The sequence below is a fragment of the Gigantopelta aegis genome, chromosome 9 (assembly GCF_016097555.1).
Source record: "Gigantopelta aegis isolate Gae_Host chromosome 9, Gae_host_genome, whole genome shotgun sequence".
Taxonomy (NCBI): Eukaryota; Metazoa; Mollusca; class Gastropoda; order Neomphalida; family Peltospiridae; genus Gigantopelta; species Gigantopelta aegis.
This window is the reverse complement of record NC_054707.1, coordinates 38129610-38143848: the sequence shown is the minus strand read 5'-3', so window position 1 is coordinate 38143848 and position 14239 is coordinate 38129610. Positions and strand designations below refer to the sequence as shown.

General features: G+C 34.4%; 1 protein-coding gene across 1 annotated transcript in view; it reads right to left on the bottom strand.

The window, feature by feature from the left end:
• The window catches only part of LOC121381567, a 91904-nt gene that overhangs the window by 24760 nt on the left and 52905 nt on the right, over positions 1-14239 (bottom strand). Inside the window, exons 11-15 of the mRNA XM_041510899.1 lie at positions 13908-14031; positions 6396-6481; positions 5342-5437; positions 4389-4619; positions 3552-3733 (exon numbers count right to left, since the gene is read on the bottom strand). Of these exons, the coding sequence (XP_041366833.1) occupies positions 3552-3733; positions 4389-4619; positions 5342-5437; positions 6396-6481; positions 13908-14031 (719 nt within the window). The remainder of the gene's footprint in view (positions 1-3551; positions 3734-4388; positions 4620-5341; positions 5438-6395; positions 6482-13907; positions 14032-14239) is intronic.

Here is a 14239-nt window from a genome sequence, read left to right as displayed (position 1 = left end):
ATCAGAAACACGTTTAATATACAGCCACTAATATTTCATGCAGACAAATATATTTGATATGTAATTACAATCGTTAAAAAAGCTCTGTTAGTCGATAACATATTAAAAGTTGCAGCAAACTCAGGAATGTCCCTTTATTTATTTTATATTGGTTGAATTTGTTTCAATTTCCAATATATATATATATATTTTAAATACTTGGGCTGTTTTGAGGTTGTTTTTTTCTCATTTTATTCATGGACACTATATAGATTCAATGGTTTTACATCACAGTATTCATATGCAAATAATGTTCTATCTTCAACTATTAAGAAGCAGACATTTCGGCATGTGTTTCTAGAAATATGTGTTTTTCACATAATAGCATTGTTAATTGAAAATTATTTTTCACCAGGTTTGGAATTTGAAATGTGTTGATTTAGATAAGAATGAACCTTATGCCAGTTTCTAACATTTCACAACAGTACTTCATAATAGAACTTTTATTAATATACTCTCTCGAAAAAAGAAATGCAAAAGTAGATTTTCTTTCTACTGGAAAGGTATATTTAATGGATGAACGAAAAACAGCAGAATGCTCACGTTGCACACATTTTCGCAACTAACAGTTGTCGATGACGTGACATTTAAAAAGTTTAAGCTCACGGTAATAATTGTTTGCAGTCAATATCTTGTGTGCCCACCATGGGAGTCCAGAACTGCTTGACATCTCCTTCCCATGGAAGCCATATGATTACGAATTATACCTTGTGAATGGTGGCCTACTCTGCCTGTTGTGTCAGTGCCAGCTGCGGAAGATTTATGTGGCTGAGGTTGATGCTCAGTCGTCTATCCAACTCATCCCATAAATGTTTTATGTGGTTTAAATCCGGCAGTCTAGCAGGCCCAGTCAGAACCTAAATGTTATTATTGTGTAGGTATGCTGTTGTTAGTCTAGCTGTATGTGGTTTTGCATTGTCGTGCTGGAATACGTTGGTGTTATTCATAATTGGAACGATGTGTGGCTGCAAAATGTCATCTCAATATCGCTCAATCTGATTGAAATCAGCTCTACTGGTCTATAATTATTAACCAGTGGAGCTAACTTGAATCAGACTGAATATCTCTGCCGTTAAATTGACTTGGATGTGAACCAGGTTGGTCTGCCAGTGTGTGAAATTGCTGCCCACATCAGTACACTACTACCACCGAATCTATCAACTTCCTGTATGCAGTTTGCAGCATAACGTCCACGATGATGTTACTAAACCATACACTTCTCCATCGCAGTTGAGGCCATAGTCTGTGGACTTGACATCACTGACGCCGTACTGGACGATATTGTTGAGATAAAAATGACGTCTTACTGTTTGGCTCGAATACCTGCCTCACGTAGTTAGTTCTGCACAGTCTGAGCCAATATCCTACGCAAACCTGGTATTGCGGAAGTCCTTTGCTGTAGATGAATTACCCACATGCAGCGGTCCTGGGCCACAGTGGTCACAAGCAGTCTATCTGACCTGGGACGATCACGTGTTGTCTAATGTTGCTGGAAACGGTATCACAATATCGATATGGCGCTTGGAAACACATAGAACGTCCTTGCTATGGGCATCCTGGATTAACCTGCTTGTAAACAACCAATGACGTTGTTTTTTTGTGCTTAACGCATTCGTGGCACGTGTTTGATGTAACTAAAATAATGAGGACAAGTAAGTGAAAACCCTGCATTATTATAGTGGACGTATTCATATTTCATGTGTAGAACGTGTACGTGCACAAATAACATGGTTTGCACACGGGGGCATATATATATATATATATTTAAATTGGCACAACTGTATTCTGTATTTCATGGTGGCTGCAATTTGACGACTGTTACAAAGGCAATATGTTTGGATCATTAAATAGCATTATATTCATTATGTGTACATTGTTATGAGTAAAATTACCATATTTTAATAAAATCAAGCATTGTGCGTTTGTTTTTTGGAGAGTATATATGCACGAGTGGCAGTGGCAGTCCTCCGAAGTCAGATCAGGAAGGATATATCGTCCTGTGGACTAACAGTCCACCTGTAGGCAGAACACATGCTTTGTGGTAGCAGTGATGATCTTATCAAAACGTCTCTTTGACTCTCCTTGATTATTACAACGGTTTTGTTCTTCAAATTTGTTGCAAAAGCCTTGAAATGATCAAAGTTTTTTCTCTAGCTCAGTCACCACAGTTTACTTACAGTGAAAACGAAACAATGGCAATCAATTGTCAATAGGGTTCTCTTTACAGCAAACAAAATCATAATATAATTTATAAAGCTCTAGCAAAATATGAATACTTCAGGGTTTAATTTTTGTCAACGAATGAACGAACGAATGAATGAATGTTTAACGACACCCCAGCACGAAAAATACATCGGCTATTGGGTGTCAAACTATGGTAATGCAAATAAATAAAGTGATGATCAACATCAATATAAAAATTCAAGACTTAAACAAAAACAGTGTAAAGAACTGTGCAAAAACACAAATATCACAGAATTTTACGGATACTGAATTTTACTCATAACTTCAATTTTGTGCTGTATTGGCCATTCTCAAAGAGAATGTTACACCCCTGCACCACGGTGAGGTTACAGCACACGCAGGGGAATTTTTGTCAAAGTTTATTTAGCTCACCAATACCACTAAAGCACACTGATTTATTAATCATCGACTATTGCATGTCAAACATTTGGTAATTCTGACATATAGTCTTAGAGAAGTGGTCTTTTATATGCACCAACCACTTGCACTGAACAGTGATCCATAACTGGTTCAACAAAGGCCATGGTTTGTGCTATCCTGCCTGTGGGAAGTGCAAATAAAAGATCCCTTGCTGCCTGACGTAAAAGAGTAGCCTATGTGGCGACAGCGGGTTTCCTCTAAACATCTGTGTGGTCCTTAACCATATGTCTGACGCCATATAACCGTAAATAAAAATGTGTTGAGTCGTTAAATAAAACACTTCATTCTTTTTTCTTTTTTTACATGCACCATCCCATACCTCATTCGGTTGATTGCTCACTTGCGGTGCTTGCATCGCAGGATCGAACCAACTTGGTGGATCCATTCAACTGATTGAGTTTTCTTGTGCTCCCATAAATCACTATCAGGTGTTTTTGTCTATAAGAGGACTGCTAGTTCCCAGGACAATACACCCTTCCAGCGTCATCTTTAGGATAATTACCACTCCCATGTATGACGATAAATCTTATCAGGCACAAGATAAGAGCTCAACAGATATTCAGATAGTTGTGATAGCATGCACGTGTTAATTACTGCCAAAACAGTGATGATGTCAGATGTTCACCACATAAGAGCATATCCTGCCTCACATGGTTCCCCTTTGATTACATATGGTAATTATTGACAAATAATGATACAAAAACATGTCAAAGCAAATAACAGCTTGGGTATCTTCATAACTATTTGCAGTTTAAACATCTCTTTATCATTTGCTACGATCACATTAATACAGTATTTAATAATGGTGCATCTGACTTTAAAATACACAGCAGTCGATCATAACTAACCTTAATGTGTGGCCCTTTTATTCCTCCATAAAAATTAAAGTTGTGATGTTTATGGCGCCAAAGAACAAGATAAAATTTTGAGGTCGACTGATATCCAAAAATAAATCCCACAAATCCATCACAGTCATCCTCTTCTACGAACGTGGTGCCATAGAAATCCATGTGATCTAAATGCTGATCTCCTTTTAAAAACAAAATTTAAAAGAGTTAAAGGTAATCAACTTTACATGGTGATCATTTATATAGTTAGCCTGCGGTATCACGGGGCGTTCCCCTGGTCGCCCCTATCCCGGATAATGATTGCAAGTATACTGAAAGTCAGGGACTACTTTTAGTGTTTCATTTTGTGACATACAATAATTGGTGTGTGCGATCATGTTGAATGTTTGATTCAGTGCAGTAGTATTTCATCACATATTATTTTTATTTAACGCCATTCATTATACATAGTAATGAAGACCTGACTGGAATGATTACAACAGTGCATCAGTAGAAAGGAATTTATCATGCAAATTCTCCATATGGATGTTTTAATATCAAGCTAAATCTCATTCGTCGCATGGCTGATTGTATAGAACACAATTTAAACAACATTACAACGAAAACAACGTTAACTGAATCCCTTCTATTTGTTATAAAGTAACTTCATTTTAATGTGGCATATGCCTATAAAATTACTGCCTTTATGGTCTTCTATTCTGGTCATATCACACACACACACACACACACACACACAAACACACACAAACACACACACACACACACACAGAGAGAGAGAGAGAGAGAGAGCGCTTCACAACTTATCCTAAAATGAACATGTAAATATCTAACACATGCCTATTAAAGCTACAGCTTTTCTCGTCTTTCCGTCTTGTCTTATCTCCATCCCATTATCTAGCACCCTCCAGATTGCTGCTGGTTCTGTCATCCAGGTTGGGATGAAGTCGACAGCTGTGTGTTTCACGAACGATGTCCTGCTGATGAATTTATTCTCTGGACAGTTGTCCAGTCTGTCGATCGTCCCGTCCATGTCTAGGTCAAGCTCACACAGATCACCGCGGTGATTTCCTAAAACAAATTTCAAAGCAGAAAAACAAATGAGAAGTCTTACATTAGCCTAATGTAAACGAAATTAAGAATGAAAAATGATTGTGAAACAAAGTTGTTTCCATGATCATAACATTTAGCTAGGCTCAACTTGAAGGTGTAGCCTTTTTTTTGTTTTTCCAAATCTGAAGAAGAAAATATAGTTAATTTCCTCAAATACATTATAATATGACTTTGTGACCATGGTTTATACTATTCTACACTGTGTATGTACCACAACACACATAACAAATACAAGCATTTTCAATACATTCTTGAGTTCATGTTTTTCGTAGCTACTTCAAAATTTCCCATTGACTGTATCTTGTAAAGAGGTAGAGTTTTGTTAATGTTTATTTAATATCAGAAACAACCATTTCTGTTGAATATGCTAACATTTCAACATTTCGCAAACACGTTCTATCCCAACTTTTGGACTTGCACTGTCTTGTAAGGACAACCATACCATTTGCAATATAACTGTTGCCTTGTAATTTCAGTTTCCAAACAACATCATGTTTACACACAGTCACAAATAGATCAATTCAGTTCTTTATTTCAGCCTTGAACCGAGGTTCATCGGCAAAAAACTACAAAATACACATTTCGAACAGAGTCTAATGCACGCAAACATTAATGAACTGATGACAATATAATAGCTACGTTGTTATAACTGAACAATAAAATGTAAGATGACCCCATACCGTCAACATCATCCTGTGACGGATTTTTAACCAATGGACAGTTGTCTTTAGTATCCGGTATCCCATCATCGTCAGAATCGTTATCACACTCGTCACCTGCAAAACAATAATTTAAAGTAAACATAAATATTATTTTTACAGTGTATCCAGGCTCTTGTTATTATAATTTGTGAGATTTATTATTATTATTATTATTATTTAAATCCTCTCGTCTCCAGCAACAGATGTAATATATAGTAATTTAATAAAACATCTACTTCCCGCAGTATAACAGAGCATTAACAAACTATAATACAACTGATAGGAAACTAATCACATGTATACATTTGTTATCAAGCTATGTTGCGTACTGGTGTATGTGTGTGTATGTGCATGTATGCTTTTTTAATGTTAAAACTTCTTGCCTGTTTTACTTACATCTCTCTCTCTCTCTCTCTCTCTCTCTCTCTCTCTCTCTCTCTCTCTCTCTCTTCTCTGTCTGTCTGTCTGTCTGTCATACTTCTATCTCTCCCTCCCTCTTTCTAGAAAAATGTACAATCAATTTGAACATATTTAGTCTAACAATATCATCATGTATTATATAAATACCAAAAATAGTAACATAGTGATTCAGGGTCCGTGTGACATTTCTGGGCTAATAATAATTTCTGCCATTTTTTTTATGAATTTCCCTTTACATTTCCACTTTAAATTAGCGGTGCTGATACAAAAATAGCTTTTCACTATGTATCTGTATTCATATTTCCATTAAATTAGCTGCTACCCCTTTCACTATGTAGTCCTGCATAATCCAGCTCTATTCTCTCGCTTCGAGCTCTGAACAACCTCATTGATATATGTTAGTTGTTGTGCCCACGGTGAGAAATCTTCACACCAGGATGATCTGACTAACAGGCCCACCTTTTGTGTCATTAGGTTGATAAATTGTGGAAATATAAACTCTTGTCCTTACCCGGCCTTGGTCATTCCATTATAACAAAAGAAACAATGATTTTAAATTTAGTAAGGAAAAGACTGGCGGTTGCTATTGCGTCGAGAAAATAAATGCTGATACCTTTGCCATCAGCATCAGTGTCTTTCTGTTCTGCATTTGGTATTTCAGGACAATTGTCTACGTTATCTGGAATGGAATCGCCATCTCTGAAACGAATTAAAACACAATTTAAAAATACTTTACATTAGTTAGAATTGCAATAACATAGAATATAATGAACATTTATTGTATGTATTGTTACAAATTTAATTATAAATAACTTATTAACACCAGCTTAAAATTTTTATTTAGTAATACATGCTAAAATGTGTTTGTATTAGTTCCGGTTTGTATTGGTTCTGAAAAGACACATCTCATTCTTGTTGACACATTTGATAAAAGTTTAGGGACCAAGAGATAAAAGTGCAGAAATGGAATAATAATATAATAATAATAATAATAATAATAATAATAATAAAATATTTTCGATCCCAAACTACTCTTTATAATCTTTGGGCTTAATTGAATACCCACAAACCAAATTAGGGTGCCGTTTTGAGATAAACTGCCTTTTTCAACTAAAAATGAAATTTTTTCATCATCTCAAAATCACTACATGTTAAAGTAGACATGGGGAACAAACTCCTATTCCAACTTTTATCAATAATAACTAATTTAACACATTATTTGAGTTTATTTCAAAACGACATGATATAAATTTCCATACATAGTTTGATATATTGTATTTCTGTTTTTCAATATATTGGATTTTTTCAACTGAAAAGTACTTTACGTCATCTACAAATCGCTGTATGTGGAGAACAAATTTTCATTCCAACATTTATTAATCACAAATAGAAAAAAAAACTATTTGAATTTATTAGAATATTAGCATTTCCTAAAAAATTTATTTTGCAATAAAACTTTGAAATTGCAGTAAATAATATTTTATTTCTAATTGCAACTTACTCTAACCTGATCTTATGATCCTTGGGCTGAAATGAATACCCCAAAAACAAACTTGGCATGTCCTTTTGTAAATGTGTTTTTATTTCAATTTTGCACTAAACTTTTTTTTTTTCAAAAGAAAAGGATTTTTATTCATATGAAAATCCCAGTATTTGTCTAACGAGATGTGGGGAAAACATTTCCATTGCATCGTTTATTAATAATAACAAATGAAAAACATTTCCTTGAATTTATTGGAAAATCACATGTTAATGAATTTGCTAAAATTGTTATTTCGCAATAAAAGTGTGAAATTGCAATAATAATTTTATTTTATTTCCGTTTCAAATCTACTCTAACATGATATCTGGGCTAAACTGAATACCCCCAAGCCAAATTTCGGATGTCTTTTTATAAATGTGTTAATCAACGGACGTTTGAAATTTTTTAATTTATTGCATTTCCATTTTGGAATAACTTGCCCTTTTCAACTTTCATCCTAAAATCCCAGTATGTGTCTAACGGGACGTGGGAGACAAATTCCAACTCCAACAAGTTATTAATAATCAGATATATGTTTTTTTTAAACTTTTGTTTTTAAAAATCACATGCTAATGCATTTTCTAACAGTGTGATTTCCCAATAAAAGTGAAATTGCAATACAAATTGTTTTATTTTATTTCCGTGTCAAAATAATCTATGGCCTCAACTGAATACAATCAAACAAAATTTCGAATGTCTTTTTATACATTTGACTTTTGAAATATCAATTTATTTTGATTTTTGCAACAACAAAAAAAGAGAAAAAAAAGTCCTCTTCAACAATCATCCTAAAATCTCAGTATGTGTCTAACGGGATGTGGGAGACAAATTCCCTTTCAAACTATTTATTAATAATAAAAAATATGTTTTTTTAATGTTCATTTTCTTTTTCAAAATCACAGGCTAATGCATTTTCTAAAAATGTGATTTCCCAATAAAAGTGTAATTGCAATAAAAATAATTTTATTTTATTTCCGTGTCAGTGCTACTCTATCATAATCTATGACCTCAACGGAATACAACCAAACGAATTTGTAATGTCTTTTTATCAATTTGTTGATAAAGAGACTTTTGAAATATTAAGTTATTTTGCATTTTCCCAGTATGTGTCTAACGGGAAGTGGGAATGAAATTCTCATTCAAACATTTATTAATAATAAGAAATTTACTTCTTTTTTTAAAAATCATAATCATGGTAATGTGTTTACTAAAAATTTCATTTCCCAATAAAAGTGAAATTGCAGTAAAAATTATTTTATTTTATTTTCGATTCAAATCTACTATAACATGATCTCTGGGCTTTACTGAGTACAACCAAACCAAATTTTGCATGTCTTTTTTGTTATAAATTTGTCGATTCAGAGAGTTGAGAAATATAAATTTATTTAGCATTTTAGGAGAAAAAAAACCCTGCCCTTTTCAACTCTCATCCTGAAATCCCACTATGTGTCTAACAGGACGTGGGAAATCCCACTATGTGTCTAAAGGGAAGTGGGAGAGAAATTCTCATTCAACGTTTATTAATAATAAGAAATAATTTTTAAAAAGTTACTTTTTAAAAAAAAAATCACAATCATGGTAATGTGTTTACTAAAAATGTCATTTCCCAATAAAAGTGAAATTGCAATAAAAATTATTTTATTTTATTTCCGTGTCAATGCTACTATAACATAATCTATGGCCTGAACTGAATACAACCAAACGAAATTTGGAATGTATTTTTACAAATTTGTTTATATAGACTTTTGAGATATGAATTTATTTTAAATGTTTACAAAAAAATGCACTCTTCTACTTTCATTCTGAAATTCCAGAATGTGTCTAACGTGAAGTGGGAGACAAATTCTCATTCAAACATTTATTAATAATAAGAAAAAAAAAAAATTACTTTAGGTGTTTTTTTTCGAAATCACATGATAATGTATTTACTAAAAGTGTCATTTCCCAATAAAAGTGAAATTGCAATAAAAATTATTTTATTTTATTACCAATTCAAACCTACTATAACATGATTTCTGGGCTTTATTCAATACATCCAAACCAAATTTTGGATGTCTTTTTATAAATTTGTCGATTCAGAGATTCAATTTATCTAGCATTTTTGCAAAACAAATTGCCCTTTTCAACTCTCATTCTGAAATCCCATTATGTGTCCAACGGAACGTAGTAGACAAATTCCGTTTGCAACAATTTATTAATAATCAGAAATATGTTTTTTATGTTCATTTTCTTTTTCAAAGTCACAGGCTAATGCATTTTCTAAAAGTGTGATTTCCCAATAAAAGTGAAATTACAATGAAAATTATTTTATTTTATTTCCATGTCAGTGGTACTCTAACATAACCTGTGGCCTTAACTGAATACAAACAAACGAAATTTGGAATATCTTTTTATAAATTTGTTGATCAAGAGACTTTTGATATATCAATTTATTTAGCATTTTTGCACACACAAAAAATAATTACCACTTCAACTGTCATTCTGAAATCCCAGTATGTCTCTAACGGGAAGTAGGAGAGAAATTCTCATTGAAACGTTTATTAATAATAAGAAATTAAAAAATTACTTTTGTTTAAAAATCACAATGATGCATTTTTTAAAGTGTCATTTCCCAATAAAAGTGAAATTGCAATAAAAATTATTTTATTTTATTTCCGATTCAAATCTACTATAACATGATTTCTGGGCTTTGCTGAATACAACCAAACGAAATTTCGCATATCTTTTTATAAATTTGTCGATTCAGTGACTTGAGAGTTATCAATTCATTTTGCATTTTTGCAAAAAAAAAAATCATCTTGAAATCCCAGTGTGTGTCTAACGGGACGTGGGAAATCCAAGTATGTGTCTAACGGGAAGTGGTAGAGAAATTCTAATTCAAACATTTATTAATAATAAGAAATTAAAAAAAAAAATACTTTAGTTTTTTTTTTCTAAATCACATGGTAATGTATTTACTATAAGTGTCATTTGCCAATAAAAGTGAAATTGCAAAAAAAAAGAAAAAAAAGAAAAGAAAAAAAGAGACATTCTCATTCAAACATTTATTATTAATAAGAATTTTAAAAAATCACAATCATGGTATGTATTTACTAAAAATGTCATTTCCCAATAAAAGTGAAATTGCAATAAAAAATATTTTATTTTATTTCCGTGTAATGCTACTCTAACATAATCTATGACCTGAACTGAATACAATCAAACGAAATTTATAATGCCTTTTTATAAATTTGTCATTCGAGAGACTTTTGAAATATCAATTTATTTTACATTTCTGCAACAACAACAAAAATGCCCTGTTCAACTGTCATTCTGAAATCCCAGTATTTGTCTAATGGGAAGTGGGAGAGAAATTCTCATTAAAACACTTATTAATAAGAAATTAAAAAAATTACTTAAAAAAAAAAAAAAAATCACAGTCATGGTAATGTGTTTACTAAAAGTGTCATTTCCCAATAAAAGTGAAATTGCAATAAAAAATATTTTCTTTTTCCCCCATTCAAACCTACTATAACATGGTCTCTAGGCTTTACTGAATACGAATCAATGAATCAATGAATGAATGAATATTTAACGACACTCCAGCACAAAAATACACATCGGCTATTGGGTGTCACAAATGGTAAGTATATGAAAATATTATTTAGATATATTTATGCAAAACCACAGTGTAAGGAGCTGTGGGTGAAAAGTATAATACAATACATAGAATCAAGGTAAGTATATTTTAAAAGTTTGTATAGAAGTCAAAGTGTTTTAAAAACTTTATAATTAATTCTGGATGGAATTTAAAACATTCCAAGACTCATCCTGAAATCCCATTATGTGGACAAATTTCCTTTCCAACGATTTATTAATAATCACAAATATGTTTTTTATGTTCATTTTGTTTTTCAAAATCATATGCTAATGCATTTTCTAAAAGTGTCATTTCCCAATAAAAGTGAAATTGCAAGAAAAACTATTTTATTTTATTTCTGATTCAGACCTGTTGTACGGGAGCCAGGTCGATTTATCTGTGTCAGAGAGTCAGGAAGGTTTGAACATTGATTCGTATGTAAAAATATGTGCATATTTCAGATCTGTATCTCTTACTTGCCTACACCTGTACGTTAATTTGGAATTTACATTCTTTTAATGGTATGTCAAAGTCAATTTATTTTCGACCTGCTGGTACCCAAAGACAACTGTCCACGGAACACACCAAATTTTATTTATATTGGAGATTAAACTCATTTAAAATGTTTTTTGTGATGCTTAATATCCAAACTTTCAATTTTGATTTGCTGGATTTCATAATTGGCCAATTCGACTCACATTTTCAAGGTCAAATGAAGGTAATTGTTTCTGAATATATACTCTTCAAAAAAAGAAACGCAAAAGGGTACAAATGGGTTATAACTCCGATTTTATGTTTCCTACCGGTTCATGCTTTGTGAATATAAGGTCAATGCATGTCCCAAACACATTCCCACGGTTACATTCGATAAAACGCAGCTACTGTACAATAAAGTTCCAAAATGTGAATATTTGCAAAAACGCAGCCACGTGCAAACCGTGTCACCACTGCACGTGCGTTGTCTGCACGTGCAACATGAACACCGACAGTATAAAAGTGCAGGGTGTTCGCTTGCCTGGCCTCTGTATCTGGCCGACGGTTGACAATCCAAGACATGCCACGTCTCAGTGAACCGCAGAGTAACAATGCCATCGGCCGACTAGACGCAGGAGAATCCAGAACGGCCGTTGCCAGGGCATTCCATGTGTCACCAAGCACCATCTCCAGACTGTGGGACCGTTACCAGCAACATGGATCAACACGTGACCTCCCTAGATCCGGTCGACCACGGGTCACTACCCCCGGGCAGGACCGCTACATCCGGGTACGCCACCTTCGGGAACGATTGACTACTGCCACCTCCCCAGCCGCAGCAATACCAGGTTTGCGCAGGATATCCGACCAGACCGTACGGAACCGCCTACGTGAGGTAGGAATTCGTGCCAGACGTCCAGTTCGAGGTGTCATCTTAACACCACAACACCGTCGACTCCGACTGCAGTGGTGCCAGATTCATCGACAATGGCCTCAACTGCGATGGAGACAGGTGTGGTTCAGTGACGAGTCCCGATTTCTGCTCCGACGTCATGATGGAAGATGTCGCGTGTATAGGCGTCGTGGTGAACGTTATGCGGCAAACTGCGTGCAGGAAGTGGACAGATTCGGCGGGGGTAGTGTCATGGTGTGGGCAGCCATCTCACACACTGGCAGAACTGACCTGGTCCACGTGCAAGGCAACCTGAATGCACAGGGCTACATTGACCAGATCCTCCGGCCACACATCGTTCCAGTTATGGCCAACGCCAACGCAGTGTTCCAACATGACAACGCCAGGCCTCACACAGCACGTCTCACAACGGCTTTCCTACAGAACAACAACATTAATGTCCTTCCTTGGCCATCGATATCACCGGATTTGAACCCAATTGAGCATCTATGGGACGAGTTGGACCGACGCCTCCGACAGCGACAACCACAGCCCCAGACCCTGCCCGAGCTGGCAGCAGCCTTGCAGGCCGAGTGGGCCACCATCCCCCGGGACGTCATCCGTACTCTGGTTGCTTCAATGGGCTGGCGGTGCCAGGCAGTTGTCAACACACGTGGAGGCCACACCCGGTATTGACTCCAGATGACCTTGACCTTGGTGGTGTGTCCTATCACTTACTCACAATGGACTAGAGTGAATTGTGAACAATCCTGCAACATTTGGTAATTATCGGACTCACCATTCAATAATTAAATCAATTCTCCAAATGTTACAACAATGTGGTTTTGCGTTTCTTCTTTTGAAGAGTATATAATATGCTGTAAATGACACAAATCTTTAGTTTCTTTAAATTTTTTCAAATAATATTGATCAACAATGATCATATTATTATTTTGGTTTATAGATAGATCGATTACACATCTAATAGGTGTGATACCGTAGTTTGACACCGAATCTCCGATGTATTTTTCGTGGTGGGGTGACGTTAAACATCTATTGTATTCTATTCTATTCGATCAATGGACTTGGAATTTTCTGATTTATTGCATTTCTATTTTTCAATATACTGCCCTTTTCAACTGTCATCTTAAAATCACAGTATGTGTGTAATGGGACTTATAGGGCAAATTCCTATTCCAACATTTAGTAATAATAACAATTGAAAAACATTTCTTGAATTTATTGGAAAATCACATGCTAATTTGTTTCGGAATAAAAGTGTGAAATTGGAATAAAAATTATGTTATTTTATTGCTGATTCAAACCTACTATAACATGATATCTGAGCTTAACTGAATACCTGGAAAACAAATTTGGTATGTCGTTTCACAAATTCCTATTCCAACTTTCAACTGGAGAATGACATGCTAGTTCGTTTTCTGAAAGTATCGTTTCGCAATAAATGTGTCAAATTGCCAAAAAAAAAATAAAAAAAATTAAACGTGATGTGCGCGCTAAAATCGCTTCATAAAATATGGTTCAGGTCAGCTAATATAGACATCTCTAACAGTTGAGATATAATTTAAAGTTCTAGTAATTGCTAAACATATTTACATACTTGTCAGCTGATTCGCACAGGTCCCCAATACCGTTACGGTTTGTATCGCTCTGAGTTGGATTTGCTACTACTGGGCAGTTATCACATGCATCACCCACAGAGTCTCCATCTGCATCTTCTTGTCCTACAGCAGCAAATATAAAACGAATATATATATATATATATTACATAGAGAAAACTACAAGAGTAGCCTTTAAATACCATTAATGTCAGCGCAAGTTGTTTCAGGACGTATCTAATGCAATGCTTATGGCTTCAAAATCGATGATTAGTAATAGGCTGCGCTTCTGAAATTATGTTTCAGAGCAGTTGACATAAAGTGTCAAATTTAA